Below are 18,879 nucleotides of genomic sequence, written 5' to 3'. Positions count from 1 at the left end.
ATGACTTTCAGTATCATGCTGTACAGTCTCATGATAACACCAAACATGTCAGTACTTTTATATACAGTGTTTTTAACTTCTTGTCATTCAAAGGTCAAGAAAACCAGAAGAAAGGTAATCCATTCTGATTTCAGTCAGAGAACACTGACTTTATAGTGAACTTTCTTAAAATTATGAACTGTAAAGTGAGTTGAACAACTGTATTTGAAGAATATGTTGGGTTGAATTACACTACATTATTTTCTTGGCAGTGTCTTTATCTGGAAGACATGGCAGAACTACTGAAAAGTTGATACATTCAGTATGTTTACAGATAACGGAGATAGGTCAGTATTTAGATTGGAATGATCTGCACTTTGAAGATAGGGATGTCAGTGTGTAGTATGATTAATAGGAACAATGGAAAATGCATCTTGACAATAAAATAAAATCTGAAAACATCTCTGATTTATTTGTAATTGCTACATATTTCAAAAAATATATGCATTAACAATGTATTTTAACACTTAACAAAATATTTGTACTGTAAGGCACTATATTCATTTTATTAGTGCTATATACCAGTATTAAAACTGTGTAAGATCATCCTTTCTTAATTACCCTCCTACGAACTGCTAGCTTTCATACAATAAAACAATTTTAAAGCTTTATTGTCACACACTGCAGGTCTCTGCTAGTTTATTAATCGGCGCCTTGAAATCATTTGATCTTATAAGTGGTAACACTATATCCTGCCACTTAATTGTTAGCACAATTAATCAATTAAGATTAGCCTCAGCTTAACAACAACTTTTAGTTCTCAGAGTTAATGCAGAACTGTCTCAAACCAAATATCTCAAAGATTTGTTGTTGTAACATTATGTAACTGCATAGTAGATCTTTTGCCTTATTGATTACATTTCTACAAGCACACAAACTGCTGAGTAATAACTGCAATGTAGTATCAAAAATTAAACAGACTTTGGTCCGAAAGACAGCTAACTGTGAAACATTGCGCCATATGAATAAAAATTTCCTGTTCTATCACAAAGCGCTCATGCAAGATGACCACTGAAAACCTTTTCTGTTGGTAGCAACAGCAGAAACATAAATAACAGCCTGGAATATCATTAAAAAATTCTCAAATAATTCTACAGTGAAGTCACACAGTAATTATTTATAGTGAAAGCTCTGTTTTCTTTTATTTCATTTTTTCTCACCTTCAAATCAAAGAAACAGATCAGTGTCTTGTTGCAGTAAGACGACAAGAAGCTATTGATGTGACAAAATAAATAAAAATAATAAAAGTTTATTTGATAAAGTCTTCTTAAAGTTTAACACACTCTTATTCCCATTTCATGCAAAATGCAATACAGTGATATACAAATAAGAAACCCAATTTCAAATAAAATAAATATCCTGTTTTTCTGAAATCCAGAGTAGTATATTTGAGTCAATTTGTTGACAGTCCTGGGGACTTAGATGAAAAAACATCTCCATAAAACAACTTTTTACTCTCTTAAAATTTTTAATGAATGAGTAGCCACCTGAGAGTAAGACACTCCAAAGAATGAAGAAAGTTCTCACTGAATGCACCAACATTTAGTTCAATGATTTTAGTTGAATATAAAGGAAGAAAACAGCAAAGCACCATAGTGTGGTTCAGTGTAACATTTAAAAGTAACAGATTACAATACACCATGCAAAATCAGCATACTGTCAATTACTACAAACCAATACAAACACCATCTAATATCAGCCCATTATACACATATTAACAAAATTAAATAGTAAATGGTGATACTGAAATAATAAATGCCCTGCAAATTAATGCAAATGCAGTTGCATTTATATGACTATTGAGAAATCAATACTGTAGTTCATCAAATGGTGACACATGGATTTCAAATGATAAATACAATCTTGCATCATCCAGGATCATCTGCTCACTAGGGTGCATAAGCTCCACATGTACAGCCATTTGGAGATCTAAGACATACAAATGAGTCAACATTGGAAAGAATTTCTTTCTAAAAATTATTAAATTAATACTGGAAGGTTAGCAAGTCATTCAACATTGTCCTGAAAATGGAAAATATTTCAGGTGTTTTCCAAGCTTGTCTCTTTACTTATGACATGTAAAAGCCATGCTCTAATAAATTAACAACAATAACAAAAGAGGAAAAGGTGTAGCTTTTAGTAATAATTATTTTATTCTTTCATGGACATCACACAGATTTTTCTAGCATTCATTTTGTTATGCACCAAACTCATTTCTTCCACATTCACAAGAATGAATACTGGTGACGCACATAAGCCTAGAGCAGGGTCGGCCACAGTGTGCAAACCTTCACAAGTGCACAATGTGCTGCACACATGCGGTCCAAAACTCAGGCTGTCATAGCACTGTTCGGTACATCTTGGCTTTGCGTGGTCCTTCTCAATATAGCACAACATTTTATTCAGCAGTGGATGTGATACTTTCTTAAAGCATTTGGTGTGGCTTATTGTGGTTGACACAGTTTTCTTCAGTTAGGCAGAATAGAGGTGTAAGTGCTGTTTATCCTTTGCAATTTGTTTACGGTATAGAGGAAGTTCATAGCTCTGGTGGCTGTTAGCACAAAAAAGAGGCAATCCAATGATCTAACATTGCAATCCTTTAAACATGAATAGGAATCACAGAGGAGAAGTAAAGAACTCTCAGTATCTATTATGTAGTTGCATAATCAATGGATACCACAAATTTGCACCACGCACAAAGAAATCGAAGATTTAGTTGAAGTTGAAAGAGCTAAAAATTGTAATGAGCAGCAGGTGATTTGTATGTGAATTGTTGTTCTGTACATCAAGAAGTATTTCGTGTTAAATGTGCAGGCATAAACCATGTGACGGAATTAGTGAATAGTTAATTTTCTGTAGTCCCATGCATTATTACATCATCAGTTGCAATAGTTTTTGATAGAACTTAACGAAAAGTATGAACATGTTATACAGGGTAGCACAGATAAAAGGAGCCTGTGTAAGTGTGAAGGAAGTGCAGTGAAATTACAGAAGCAAAGAGCAAAGTGACCCCTGCAACATCAATACACAGCTGTACATGTCTAAACATATTCAGATACACTCGGTGTAAAGTTCAGATATCGATAGCAGCAACTTCACAGTTGATGACGTCTTTCAGTTCATGTACTGTGTGTGGATTTGTTTCATATACCTTGCTCTTCAAGTGCCCCCACAGGAAAAAATCAATAGTGTTAGACATGGCGAACATGGTGGTAATAAATGTTTCCTGACAGTTCGTTCCTCAGTGAAACCATCATGGAGTCATTCCATGGATACCTTAGACATGTGGCAAGTTGCCCCATCTTCCTGGAAGAAGCTGTATTGTCTTTCATAGTCAGTGAGTTGGCCACAAAATGTACCAAAAATTTCTATATTTGCAACCATGTTGAGGGTAGTGTCAAAAATATTGGTCCAATGATGCATATTCCTCTTACGCCACACCATACACTGACTTTTTCATCATGGAGCAGTTGCTGACATACAGTCTTAGGGTCTTCCACTGCCCAGTACTTTGTGTTCTGTGAAAAGATGAAATCATGCTTTATCATTCATGATGCAATGGAAGAGGTCTCATTGATGCTATTCAAAAGCCACGTGCAATAATCTACAAGTTTCTGACTGTCATCCTCCCGTAACTGTTGCACAACTGTCACACAATATAGCTTCACATCAAAACTTTTCAAAATCTGTGGGCAACTCTTCCAACTTACATGTGTCTGTAGGGCCAATTTATGTGCAGACATCTTTGAGCTCTGAACAGTTCTTCATTATATGTCCGCAAAAACTGCTGGTGTGCGAACAGAAGGAATTCTTTGTCATTTTACATTTTGCACAGATCTGTAGGTGCACCAATTCTCTTCACTGGTAGTCCTCTGTCTAGATACATGAGCCCAAAAATTTTAAGAGTTTCCTTAACTGAATCTGTTTTCACATATGCTTCCACAATTTCAACTCTTTCTTTTAGTGAGAAAGTCATTTAGCAGACAGCAGAGAGAAGTGTGAACTAAACTGAAATGCTCACAGAAGAATACTAACAGTAAATTATTGCATAAAACTGTCCATTGTTGTAGATGTTTACTCTATTTCAAAGTCGAAATACTGCATTTGGATTCAAAAGGGAGGTGGGCTACTTTTAACTGCATAACCCAGTATATTACTACACAGTTCGTTGGTTAAGTCAAAGGACATGCCTGGAATGTGTTTTTGATTTTAAGACCTGCTATTGCTGAATTTTTGAAGGATAAAGGAAAGGAAGAATGAAAATTAAAAGAGCAGGAATGGATTGCAGACCTTGCATTTTAAATAGAGTTGACTGCTGAAACTTCCTGGCAGATTAAAACTGTGTGCCCGACCGAGACTCGAACTCGGGACCTTTGCCTTTCGCGGGCAAGTGTAGGAGAGCTTCTGTAAAGTTTGGAAGGTAGGAGACGAGGTACTGGCAGAAGTAAAGCTGTGAGTACCGGGCGTGAGTCGTGCTTCGGTAGCTCAGTTGGTAGAGCACTTGCCCGCGAAAGGCAAAGGTCCCGAGTTCGAGTCTCGGTCGGGCACACAGTTTTAATCTGCCAGGAAGTTTCATATCAGCGCACACTCCACTGCAGAGTGAAAATTTCATTCTGGAAACATCCCCCAGGCTGTGGCTAAGCCATGTCTCCACAATATCCTTTCTTTCAGGAGTGCTAGTTCTGCAAGGTTCGCAGGAGAGCTTCTGTAAAGTTTGGAAGGTAGGAGACGAGGTACTGGCAGAAGTAAAGCTGTGAGTACTGGGCGTGAGTCGTGCTTCGGTAGCTCAGTTGGTAGAGCACTTGCCTGCGAAAGGCAAAGGTCCCGAGTTCGAGTCTCGGTCGGGCACACAGTTTTAATCTGCCAGGAAGTTTCATATCAGCGCACACTCCGCTGCAGAGTGAAAATCTCATTCTAGAGTTGACTGCTGACTGTCTCCAGTAAGACAGTGCAAGGTGAGAAGCAACTTATTTCTGACTTTTTGGCGAAAATGGATGCATGTAAAAAGAAAACTGCACTGTGGAAGGAAAACCCCTGACAAAGAACACTATCAATTTCCCTAAGCTCACTGGCTTTAAAGAAAAAACAAATTTTCAACAATTGATTGTGGCAATGAAAGAATTACAGGAATAACTTTTGTAAATGTCAGAGGATACAGCCATACATCTGTTTTGAGATGTTTTTGAGATCATTTGCCATTTTAGCTGAAAATATACCTGCGCGTCTGTAGATGGAACTGGTCGTTCTGCAGTGTTATTCCTGAGTAAAAGACAAATTATTTTTCACTAAAACTGTCCAGGTGTTCTATGTCGTTTACTTCAGGAAGAGTTTTCATGTGTCCATAATGAGGTTATAAATGTAATATCAATGTTTTGACCAATATACATATTTGAAAGGCTTTTTTGAAGTATAAAACTAAATAAGTCAGGATTATGAGGAAACCTGGGCAATAAAAAATCTGTGAAACTGTCTGCATCTGCCCATATGCTGACAGTTTATGCCACAAATACACTCTAAGACAAGAAAACCAATGGACCATGATGGATGGAAATCAATAGATGTGATGTACTTGTGAACAAATGATTATAGTTTCACAAAAATTGTATGATTTATGCAAGAGAAAGAACTTCACAAATTGAGCAAGTGAATAATGTGTTGGTCTGCCTCTGGCCCTTATGAAAGTAGTTATTCAGCTTGGTGTTGACTGATAAAGAGTTGCTGGAAGTCCTCCTGAGGGATATCATCCCAAATTCTGTCCAACTGACATGTTAGATCATCAAAATCCTGAGATGGTTGGAGGGCCCTGCCCACAATGCTCAGTTGGCGACAGATTCAGTGAGCTTGCTGGCCCAGGAAGGGTTTGGTAAATAAGAAGACAACAAGTAGAAATTCTCGCCTTGTGAAGGTGGGCATTATCTTGCTGAAATGTAAGCCCAGGATGGTTTGCCATCAGGGCTACAAAACTGGGCATAGAACATCATTGGTGTACCGCTGTGCTGTAAGGGTGCCGCGGCAGAGGGCTAAAGGGGTCATGCTATGAAAAGAAATGGGGCCCCAGACCACCACTCATGGTTGTCAGGCCAAATGGTAGGTGACAGTCAGCTGGTATCCCTGTGCTACCCGGGGAGTCTCCAGACATGTCTTCAGCCTGGAATGCTTCAGTGATGAGTTCTGCTTCGAACTGAACCCCAATGACCAGCAAAGACATGTCTGGACATGCCCCAGACAGTGGTGGCACACCTGTCTGGCTGTCCACTGCAATATGGCCTGACATCCAGGAGTGATGGCCTGGGGTGCCATTTCTTTTCATAACAAAACCCCTTTGGTCATCATCTGCAACAGTCTTACAGCATAGTGGTATGCTGACAATATTCAATGCCCTGTTTTGTTGCAATTCATGGCAAGCTATCCTGGGCTTACATTTTAGCAAGATAATGTCCGCTTTGCACACGGCGAGAGTTTCTACTGCTTGTCTTCATGCTTGCCAAACCTTCTTGGCCAGCATAGTTGCTGGATTTCTCCCCAACTGAGAACACCTGAAACATTACTGTGAGTACCCTCTAGCCAGCTTGTGATTTTGATGATCTAAGTGCCAGCTGGACAGAATTTGGCACAATACCATTCACGAGGGCATCCAACAAAAAATGTCAAGCCGAATAACTGCTTGAGTAAGGGACAGAGATGCACCAACACATTATTGACTAACTCAATTTGTGAAGCTCTTTCTCTTGAATAAATCATCCAATTTGTTTGTCTGTACATTACATCTACCAGTTTCCATTCGGATAATTCCTTTGTGCTGCAAAATTTCTTTTGTTTCTGATCTATGTCATTGAGAAAAATTAAATATGAAACAAAGCCCCATGCAGCACTTTCACAGTTTCCCCTCCCCTCTCCCTTGCCCTGCTCAGACAGCGTAACATGGCAGAGGGGGAAGTGTGCACTCAGATGAGAGAGATTCGCACACATTCAGTGAAAAAACAATGATGGCCGAGCCATTTTCAAAGCAACAAAGCAAATGTTATAAAGAAGCCATGAATGCAAAATCGATCAAGCAACTGTAAAAATTCAATAAGCCAATGCTGCATGAAATGTTATAAAAGTTTGACTGAGAAGTCCCTCAAAATTATACCTTCCAGTACTTAAGTACACTATTCTGCAAAATAGTCTATGGTTCCTGAAAATGTATGTGTCCTGCCCTATCTGTGTATGTTATCAAAATAAAGCCTTATCTGCAGTGAAATTATAAAAATAAAACAAAAAGACACATACATGTTTGTGTAGAATCTCCTCTACCATCAATTTTACAGATCAGTAATGAAACAAATTTATTTGTGAAATATGTAAGGAATCTTCGCATACAGTCATGAAAATTGTCTGTGTATTTTATATCTTAAACAGGAATTGAGTTTGAAGAAAGATATCATTCTACCTGGCTGTATTTTAAAATTGTACTTTATTACGCACTACTGGTTTTGAGCATTGCTTATTTTCAAGCGTGCAAAGCCACTGTGGTTTGAGATAACACATAATGAGATAATGCTTTTTGACAGCCATACTGCACACAATCACATATGGCAAACAATTTTTATTTCTCGAGGATGATGTATTCACATATGTTATACATACACTTGAAAATGAGCAATGTTTTAAACTGGCAGTCCTAAATAAAGTACAGTTTTAAAATACAGCCTACAGGAACAATGTCTTTCTTCAAATTTATCAAGACTCCCCTCCAGAAGAAATAGAGAAATGGCAAATTGGCCAAAGGCATACACTAACAAGGTATCAAAATAGTGTTTACAAAAACACTTATGACAGATCTACGAAACAAAGGTTTATGGAGTAGAGTTTTGTATTTTTTCATTCCTGGCTGCCCTTTATGTGCTGGCATAAGCTGTCACCAGCACATCAGTCTATCAGAAGAGAGCCCAAAGACAGATTCGCAAGCAATGAGCCGCCAACACCCTCTCGACTGCTAGTATTTAGATCGCCGCCGTGGACCGGAGTGTTGTCAGTCACAGCCAGCCAGCCCAGTCGCAGACAGAGTCAGTCGCAGTCAGCTCAGTTACTAGCTCAGTCACTATTCTAGTTGGTGTCTGTCAGGTCATGTCACTGGCTATGAGAGTGTAAAGTTTATAGTGAGACTTGTACTTCATCAGCATTGAGGCTAATGAGGACTATTATGGAAGAGCTTGTACAACAACAACTTGCATAAAGAGAAGTTTTGTTAATAAAGAACCCTGTTAATACATGTGTGCAGTTTTGTTGTAGAAAGAGGATACTGGCCACCAAACAACATCCTCTCCTTGCTTCTCATGGCATATGATGCTACAGTGTCAACAAGACTACACAAAAGTGGTGACGACGATAATTCTATGCAGAATGCAAGTTAATTAACTTGGCCACATATTTTGCTTGCGTCTCTTGTGTTTTAGCTTGCAGGGGTAGTCATTTTGCTAATTTGCTGTTGTGTTCTTGCATGTATTCCAGGAGGGGAGCTGCAGAAGCAATCAAATTTCTCTTTTCAGAGGCTTTGCTTGCTTTCTTGCTATAATGTATTTGTGTAAACCATGGTTATCCTGTTCCCTCCACCCCCTACCCCTGTGCCTCAGCCGCAGATGACTAATGTGATAGATCTAACAAAAGATTTTCATTTTCAGAATCAACAAATTGCTGCCTTACTGATGACAGTACCACAACTACTGCCTACACAAGCTGTGTCGCCTGCACAACCGCAAATGACCAGCCCAACAAGTGCTGCCAACCAGCATACTGAAGTTCCGGAAATTTAACGGCACAGAAGAGAAATAGCTTGAATACGTAAAGCAGTTCCAAGCACACTGTCACGTTCATTGTGTTCAAGGCACTGTATAGCTACAATACTTTCTTTCGATTGGGGGTCCCTATTGTTCAGGTTAATACAAAAACTATTTCCAATGGCATCTCCTGACAAAATCAGTGAGAACAAAGTAATTGCTGCATTAACTCAGTACTCTGACCAGCAAGTCCAAGTAGTTGCAGCCAGATATCAGTTTCTTCGTTTGCAGAAAAAGCCAGAACAGATGTACCATCAGTGGTACACAGAATTAATGGCATGTCTAGAAAGTGTATATCTAACTGTAGTTGTGGCAACTTTTACAATGATTTAATGATTAGGGATGCAATAACATTCAATGACCCAGATAGCAGAATATGGGAACTGATCTTAAAGTATTCTGATCCATCACTTCCTCAAGTATTGCACATCTTAGAGCAATATGATTTGGGTGTCATAGCAGCCAATAAGTTTGACCAGGCCCCGATTTGTTGGTTTGAGTAGCCCCTCTTCCGACCATCCCAAGCAGCCACAACAACAAGTGCGTACACAGCTGTGTGGACAGCCAAGTAGACATGTGAATCTAGTGAAGTCTTGCCCTGGATGTTTTGCTCGCCATAAAAGACAGGATTGCCCATCACGTGCCACAACGTGTTACACTTGTGGAAAAACAGGCCATGTCCAAGCAGTTTGTTTGCAACAGCACAAAAACACCAATTTTGCCTGCTCCCAGAAAAAAACAGGTTCCTGCACATGCAGTGAACTTTTTGTTTGCCAAACCTACAACAGGTTCTGACAAAAGTAATATTAAGGTTGTGCCTCTTTCTCGCCCTAGTGCTGTGCAACAATGTTCTAACAAACTATTTGTATCATTACTGGGCGTTGTGTGAACTTTCAGTTAGACACAGGTGCCTCAGTTACTTTGCTTAATCATGCCACGTGCGAACAGTTAGGCTCACCATGCCTTTTTAAATCTAGCAAGCACCTCACTGTTTACAATGGAGAGGACATACCTAAAATCAAGACACAGAGAGAACATTTTCGGTTTAGATGCCTATGATTTGTTTGGGCTTAGCATCCGTGTGAACGTACTTTCCATATCGGCTTTCACACCAAATGACAGTGTCTAGCTTGCTTAAAGAATTTCCTGAACTATTTTCAGAAGGAAGGGAAAAGCCAATAATTTTGTAGCACACGTTACACTGAAAGACAATGCACAGCCTAAGTTTTTTCAGGCCCACACTGTTCCAATTGGTTTAAGAGACAAAGTAGCCAGTGAATTGAAAGAATTGCAAGATTTGTTTTATATATATATATATATATATATATATATATATCACACACACACTTAGGACTGTTCAAGTATTTGTGTTTGTCCTTCGGCAGAGCTTCTGTACCCACCATTTTTCAACATTACTTGGAACAGCTGACTGCAAAGATGCCATTTTGCTCAAACTACTTTGATGATATGGTCATCTCAGGCTGTACACCAGAGGAGCACATCGCCAATTTGCACACCCTTTTTCAAGTATTGTCAGAAGCAGGACTCAAGCATCGTCTCGAAAAGCGTGACTTTTTTCAAACTGAACTACAGTACTTAAGTCATGTTATAAAGAGTCAGCGTGTGCACCTCCTCCAATCTTATTTGCTAGTAATCCGTGACCTGCCTGTTCCTTGAAATGTGTGTGAACTGCAGTCTGTACTAGGCACGATGACATACTACATTCGGTTCATATCGAATGCCGCTCAGATCGTGGCTTCATTGCATCGCTTGCATCATAAAAATGTACCTTTTGTGTGGACTAAAGATTGTCAAAATGCAGTTCGGAAACTCAAAAATGCCTTATTTAGTGACAGAAGTTTAGTGCATTTTGACCCTGCCAAGCCAGTAGTTTTGCAAGTTGACTCTTCTTCCTAGGGAATCGGTGCTGTGCTTTCGAACAGAATTGGTACACGAGACAGACCTATTGCTTTTGCCTCAAAGTGGTTAACTCAAACTCAGAGCAGTTATTCACATCCTGAAAAAAGGCTCTCGCTGTTTTGTATAGTGTGACAAATTTCCATCACTATTTGTATGGTTGCAAGTTCTATTTAGTGACAGATCACAAGCCTTTGCAGCCCTTGTTTCATCTGTCAAAGCCGGTTCCTATACGCATTGCTCAAAAATTGCAATGCTGGGCTTTGTTGCTTTCGCAGTATCAGTATGAAATTGTGTACAGACCTATGGCAATGCACTCACCCTATTTCACCTTCTGATTGGCCCAGACTCTGATTTTTGTGCATCTGCCACATCTTGTTGCCAAATAGATGTGCAGGACTCTGAATTGCTGAAATCTTTTCCCTTGTACTACAGAAAAATAGCATAGGGCATGGAAAAAGACCCAGGTTTCAAGATTTTGTTTCATTATGTTCGCATGTCATGCCCTCATTCATTGAACAGTATCCAGAACTCAGTTGTGTGCCGATACTTTGCTCATTGGCATAACCTTACAATTGTACAGGGTGTGATTCTAGTTCAGAATGACAGTGGACAGTTACATGTGCTTATTTCCAAAGTATTGCAAAAGGATGTGTTGCAATTGCTCTACCAAGGATGTTGCTCATCGGCATAACCTTACAATTCTACAAGGTGTGATTCTAGTTCAGAATGACAGTGGACAATCACATGTGCTTATTCCCAAAGTATTGCAAAAGGATGTTTTGCAATTGCTCTACCAAGTATGTTGGGGAATTTTTTGCACTAAACAGTTAGCATGACAGCATTGTACTTGGCAAGGCATGGACACCCACATTGAACAGATGGTGTCACCATGTTACGCATGCATGGAGTACCAATCTGCTCTGCCACAGACATTCTCAGCTAAACCTAAGTCTCAATTGCCATGGTAACAAGTGCACATAGACTTTGCAGGACCATTTTGGAACACTCATTGGATCATAGTGGTAGACTCTTTTAGCAAGTTCCCATTTGCAGTGCCTATGAACTCTACCACATCACATAGCACCATTCAAGCATTGTCCTCAATTTTTGCATCAAAGGTTTGCCAGAAGTACTTGTGTTGAACAGCAGACAACAGTTCACTTCACATGATTTCGAACAGTCTTGTGAACGGAATGGCATCCGTCATCTCACAAGTGCTCTGTTTCAGCCGTGGTCCAACAGAAAAGCAGAACGTTTTGTACACACTTTCAAACAACACATGGCCAAGCTACTCACCACCCACATTTGGGGACAGTTGCTGCAACTCTTTCTCACCTCCTATCGCTCCCACCCACAAGACGGACCATCACCAATGGAACGTGTGCATGACCACCGCCATCGGACACTCCTACACTTGCTACACCCAACACAGTGTCCGGCACCACCAATGGTCACAAGTATTGTTTTGCGCCACATGGTCTTGTTCTTTTCAGGGTTTATGGCAACTGTGGGCACTGGGAGAGAAGCATGATCCAGGAATGCATTGGCTCTTCTACGTATTTGATTGCAGGTCTGCCATCATCGCCCCACGACATGCCCTCAGGTCTGGACATGTGCCGTGGCAGCAGTTTTCCAGAGGATGTTCTTATTGCCTTGCAAGCCAGATGACAGGGTATGATCAGGAGTATGCCATCCTCCACAGCTACAGCTCCCGGCTTATCTCTATGTCCTGTGTCGTGCCTCCCTCGCCAATGTTCTTCGCAGCCTCCCTACAGGATACTGCTGTGGCATTTTGGGGTGGGGGGGAGAGGAATGTGCTGGTGTAAGATGTCACCAGCACACTGGTCAGCAAAGAGGTTGTGAGAAGGTCGATAGTAGGGGCTGGAGCAAGTGCACCTAACAGCAGAGAGGCCAAAGACAGACTCGCAAGCAATGTGCTGCCAACACCGTCTCGACCGCAAGTATTTAGATTGCCGCCGCAGAATGGAGGGCCCGGCCAGTCACAGACAGTCAGGCCAGTCGCAGACAGAATCAGTTGCAGTCGCAGTCAGCTCAGTTACTAGCTCAGTCACTATTCAGTTGGCGTCTGTTGGTTCATGTCACTGGCTATGAGAGTGTGTAGTTTTTATAGCAGAACTTGTACTTCACCGGCAGTGGGGCTAATGTGGACTATTATGGAAGAGTTTGTACCACAACAATTTGCTTAAAGATAAGTAGCTCTCTGTTTATGTTAACAAAAATCCTTGTTAACACATGTGTGCAGTTTTGTTGTAGAAAGAGGATACCAACCACCAAACAACATGCTCTCCTTGTTCCCCAAGGTGCAACAAGAGTCTACAGTGGCAATGAGATGACACAGAACTTTTTAAGGTTCAATTTTTGTCAAGTTGTTATCAATGTCATGTAAGAAGTGCAACAATGATTTTGATAAAATGAAAATCACTGCTTACATTAAGACTGATTTACTGCTTCTGCCTCAAATATAAACAAACTGATGATTTTTCATGAAAACACTTGGAAATTTAAAAGAGAAATGTGATGCATTTCTGTTTTGCTGATGACTCTCAATTAGCACTGGGAGTGTTGTGGCAGACATGGGAGGCCAATTATGGTAGTGGCAGTGTGAGAGAGTCCTTGGTCATTATGAAGTTTCTACATTGTAAGAGGGTTGAGAAAAGAAGAAAACTACATATCAAAGGTCTGTGAGTAATCAATGACATTTTCCAGTCTAAAAAATCTTTTTATACTGCCCTTGCATTATTAAACAATAACCATAGTAGGATATGTGAATATCTGAAAAACTGCCCACCCAAGTTTTTAGTGAATAGGTAATCATTTTAAATTCCTTTCACTTTCTCCTTTTAACAATCCTCCTTAATGTATCATTTTTAGTGAAAAGAAAAGCCTGCAGAAGGATGAATGTCTACCTGTTTCATGTATGTTATCGTCTGCGTTAATTTTCCATAATGTCTTCCTCATTTAGCACTCATAGAGTACTTCTTAAGCATTTCAGTAATCATGGATAATTTTTTTCTTTTTCTCTTCTTGCAATGCAATCTGCTATTAAGTCACTCTGATTTAAAATTAAAGTAAAACTTTTATGTTAATAATATTTGAGACACAGCAGGAACCTCTAGGTACTAGTCACCAAACAGGAAGAACTGGAGTGGGTTGCAGAGATATATAAATTAAAAATATGGTTGAATTTCAAGCTTTTGCAGGGTCTCGCTAAAAGTTCATTCTGCTGATTAATCTGGAACATTTTACTCTTCTTTGTGTGTGTGTGTGTGTGTGTGTGTGTGTGTGTGTGTGTGTGTGTGTGTTTTCTACAGCACATATTGTTCTATTAATATCCAAAAATGAATACTGAGCATTAAGTACAGGTTTAGAAGCCTCTTTAATTTTATGGTCTAATAGAGGATCTGGAAACAGACAAGTATAGAGTACTCACGGATTAAATGTTAAATCTTATGGTCATATGGAATTAAAGGAGGATTCATTGTTTACAAATATTTAAATGTTGAATTTATGTGAGAGACTACACACTGAAGACATCTAATTTCCCACAACAAAATCCACAACCTACTCATGTGTGTACACTTTGAGTCACTGACAACTTGTATTTAGAATCAACTGTTTCATAAGTTAACAATGCTGGAAAAGACATATTACCACTGACTGTAAAGAAGACCTGTCAAGTTACAGACAGGCACAATTAAAAGACACTTACATATAGCTTTTGGCCACAGCCTTCATCAGTAAAACACACGCACACACACACACACACACACACACACACACACTAGCAAACACGCCTCATACCCACACGGCCATCAACTCCGGCATAGGCTGTGGCCAAAAGCTATATATAAGTGTCCTTTAATTGTGCCTGTTTTCTTTATGGTAAGTAGCAATCTGTCTTTTCCTGGACTGTAGATATTGCTATCCGGAGTTTCCACTGTTTGTTTCAGAAGTTACATTCAAATGTAATAATAAATCCTTTATTTGACTGTGATGATCAAAAAAACAGTTTCATCACTCAGGTTTAGGTAATAAAAGGGAAATATTTTACAAAGAGGCCATAAATAGAAACTCAGATTTTTTAGAGATTGAATTAACATTCAGCTGAAGTACCAAAACAAGATGGATAACACCTGGAATTAAAGTATCTTGTACCACAAAGAGAGCAAGCCATGTTTGATTCAGGATAGTGTCTGATCTAGAATAACATTACTAAAGGCATCGTCAAATGCTCCATGCAATATCCATTGATCAAAAAGCATGCACTGTGCACAAAATAATTAAAAAGGTGTCAACAACTGTGACACAATGATGATAGAGTCAAATCAATAGCTATCACATTCAGTGTACACAGAGTGACAGAAAGCATAGGAATTTATAATAAAAAATCAAATGCAGATGTATTAATACTTAGGCCTAAATGAGACAACTCACCGAAAAGCAGAAGACTAGGGGCCAACAATCAATGACTGGTATCCATAGATCTATGGATACCAGTCACTGAATGCTGGCTCCTATTCTGTATGGACTAGAGGTAGGAATCTTCCTACACATCAGTCATGGAGCCTGTAAATGATGTAATATATTGCCGAAACTGGTTGCTCAAAATAACTATTGGAAATTTAGATGGCTGAAAGATGTCTTGATTCGACATTGTGAAAAACAGAAGCATCAAGTCATCGATAGGCACTCACGAAAAGAAAGAAAATTTACTAGCTTTCAGAGTAAACCTTCTCTGAGCTAGAATACAAACACAGAGAAAACACATTCACATTTACGCATGCAGGCATTCAATCCTATGCCCTTACGTAGCTCCAGCTGGATGCACAATATTACATTTCGGCAGGTGGACTAGGTTGTGATGGTGGTTGTGTCAGGTAATGTGGGTAGAGGAAGAGAACAACAGAAGACAGGCAGATGATTTTTTTTTTTTTGGGGAGGGGGGGGGGGAGGTGGTAGGCGGGGGGGGGGGGAAGGTGGAAGGCGGGGGGGTTGGCTAGTGGCTTGGTGGAAGGCAGCTGGTTTTCCAGCTATAAATGAGGAAGGGAGGGGTGCCAGGTACTCAGGCTAAGCATGTGATACCTGGGTTTCAGAGCCAGTGGGGAGCGGTGCATGCTGAAGGTGACATGGAGACATGAATGGAGAAGAGCTTTCAGGACGGAGGAAGTGGAAACTGTTTTGGGTGGAGCATGTGGGGACAGTGGGTTACCAGAGATTGAGGCCAAGTTGATTACAGGAGTGAAGGACGTGTCGCAAGGATAACTCCCATCTGCATGGTTCAGAGAAGATGGTGGTGGAGGAGGGAAGGATCCAGATCTCGAGTTGTGAAGCAGCCTTTGGAATTGAGCATGTTATGCTCAGCTGAATGTTTTGCCACTAGGTGGTCAACTCTGTTCCTGACAACAGCTTGGTGGTGCCCCATTCATTCTGTTGGGCAGCTGGTTAGGAGCCATTCTGACATAAAAAGCTGTGCAGTGTTTGCAGTAGAGTTGGTATATGATATTGCTGCTTTCACAGGTGGCCTCTCTGATGGCATAGGATAAGCCTGTGATGGGGTTGGAGTACGAAGTTCTGGATGTATGAATTCAACAGGTCTTGCACCTTGGTCTTCCACAGTTGGCATGCCTGTGGCATGGGGTTGGGAGTGGGAGTGGCGTAGGGGTGGACCAGTCTACCTGGTGGCACAACATGCAGCTAAGCATAACATGCTCAATTTCAATGGCTGCTTCACAACCCAGGCCACGAGGAGCCTTCCATCCACCAGCAGCTTCTCTGAACTTCAAAGATGTGAGTTATCCTTGCATTACATCCTTCACTCCCATAATCATCCTGTCCTCAGTCTCCAGTGCCTGACTGTCCCCACACCTTTCATCCAACAGTTTCCCCTTCTTCCATGCTGTAACCCCCTCCCAGATTCATGTCCTGGTATAACCTTCAGCTTGAGCGGCTCCCCACTGGCTCTGATAACTGTGAATTACATGCCTGGCCCATGTTCCTGCCAACCCTCCCTCATCCCTAGCCAGCAAGCCGGCTGCCTTCTGCCGAGTCGCTAGCCACCCACCTGCAACTCCTCTCCCTGCCTCCTACCTCTCTTTCCCTTTACCCACCCCAACCTACTCCAACTGCCAAAATGCATACTGTACGTCCAGCCAGTGCCATGAAGGGGCATAGGAGTGCGCATGAGCACATGTGTATGCGTGTGAATGTGAATGTATTTTCTGTGTGTATTTGACTCTAGCTCGAAAAAGGATTACTCCGAAAGCTAGCGCAAGTTTTCTTTCTTTTAGTATGTGCCTACTGACGAGTCAACATCTCTGCTTTTCAGTGAGTGGTCTCCTTTAATACAAAAGTATTTACATTCTACCAGAACTGTCCTACAAAAAGAAAATACAGAAGTGCTGTATCTACACAGGCAGACACCACATGCATCGTCAACAGATTGCAGCTTCGAGCATACAGACACTACATAAATAAAGAAAAAAGTAACCAGAACACTGAAAAGCTGTAATATGTTTCACTAGACAACTGTTTCTAATGTACTATTAAAATTTTCTGCTGAATCGATGGAATATGTAATAGTAAAGCTGATATACGGAGTGGTCAGAAACAAAGCTTGTAAGGGTGTTGCAGAGCAGATAGTCCTGAGAAATAATTATTACGAAAAAATTCAATATTCCAAATTAATTAGCTTTGAAGCTGGCCAATCAGGCCATTTCACAAAGAAATTCATGTAGTCTGCCAGATTCAGTTAGCGTCAGTCGTCCTCACAGCATAAGTGGTAGCACGGCAGACTGCACAGCCTCTGGCTTGGGTTCGATCCTTACTACCATCCCATGTCCAGTACTGAATTGCTCTCTTGTTTGGTTTTAGGAAATCAAATGAACAACAAGTTTGGCAACACCGTCTCTGGTGGGCAACTTGAATTTGCGTGCACAATGGCCTGGTTGGCTAACTTCAATGCTAATTAACTCAGAAACAGTGCAGCATATCAAATCTTTTTCTTAACATTTATTTCTCAGCACAACCTATCCTGTAACAACCTTACAAACTTTTCATACTGTTTGTGACCACCCTGTATATAAACAGACGTAAAAAAACAATGATCACAGAACCAATTCCAAGTTTTTTCAGCAATTTCAGAAAAGTGACTAAAACATAATGGTAATCAATGAGTATGAGAGAAACTGCTATTACTTCCTCAATGTATGGCTTCTATACAAAGCTATCTCCAGAAAAAGCAGTATCTGAAAGTTAAGCAGACATGAACAAGTAAAATTACTGCATAATGATACTGTGTGTTCATATCAAAGCCTTTAGATGTACATACCATAAATTGTACTAGAAATTGCAGTATCTGTGCATTAATGACACCCTACCCCACTATAACCATAGGAATAAAACTAGACTCAGAATACAAGAATGTCACTTATGGCAACCTTGATCTGTTCCAACTCTTGGCATTCATGAATAATTCACCAAATACATAAACGGTTGTTAAAAATATCAACACTCACAATTGAGATGCACATAATGATTAACATGTGGGAAAGGGAGTTAAACATTAGTGGTCACATACTAAATGATCCCATACCTAAAATTTATTGACATCACTGTGAATAACAAACTGAAACGGAAACAACACAATAATAAACTGATCACTGCACTGTACTTACCAGTATCTGTCAAATTTCTTAAACTGCATAAAATATGGTAATTTATTTTGCATACTTCCAGTCTTTGTTGTCCTACTGGATAGACTTTTCAGTAAATGAAGTTAAAGCCCCTGAAGGATGTATCTACAATTGGTCAATAAGAAATTGTGAGACAGTAACCATACAGCTGACAAACAGCTCCTCTTCAAAAACTCTCCCTTGGTAGTACATTTACTCTTTCATGACATTTGCAGCCATTAATAAAATCATGTTACGACAATACAAGACATAATATAGATTCTATAGAGACTTTCTTAGCAACTCTCCCAACAAATTTTAAGATTAAATGGATCCCTTTTAACAATGCAATAAAAGTAACAATGCAGACTGTAAATATGACTTGTCAAAAAGTAAACAGAATCTTTGTA

The 18,879-nt window shown here is 40.0% G+C and overlaps 1 protein-coding gene across 3 annotated transcripts in view; it reads right to left on the bottom strand.

Annotated features, from left to right (window-relative positions):
* LOC126416784 (reticulon-4-interacting protein 1 homolog, mitochondrial-like) overlaps positions 1-18,879 on the bottom strand; it is a 172,061-nt gene that overhangs the window by 51,744 nt on the left and 101,438 nt on the right. The window contains exons 9-10 of one of the 3 annotated variants that reach the window (XR_007575528.1): positions 18,473-18,595; positions 448-1,968 (exon numbers count right to left, since the gene is read on the bottom strand). The exons of 1 other annotated variant lie outside the window; for it this stretch is intronic. Coding sequence is in view for 1 of the 2 variants with exons in the window: in XM_050084647.1 (XP_049940604.1) it covers positions 1,929-1,968 (40 nt within the window). In the remaining variant the exon portion in view is untranslated. Of the gene's footprint in view, positions 1-447; positions 1,969-18,472; positions 18,596-18,879 lie in introns of those variants that run through there. One more of the 3 variants, XM_050084647.1, reaches the window with a different exon arrangement.

Source organism: Schistocerca serialis, chromosome 8, assembly GCF_023864345.2.
Source record: "Schistocerca serialis cubense isolate TAMUIC-IGC-003099 chromosome 8, iqSchSeri2.2, whole genome shotgun sequence".
NCBI lineage: Eukaryota > Metazoa > Arthropoda > Insecta > Orthoptera > Acrididae > Schistocerca > Schistocerca serialis.
This window is presented reverse-complemented; position numbering and strand designations above follow the sequence as displayed.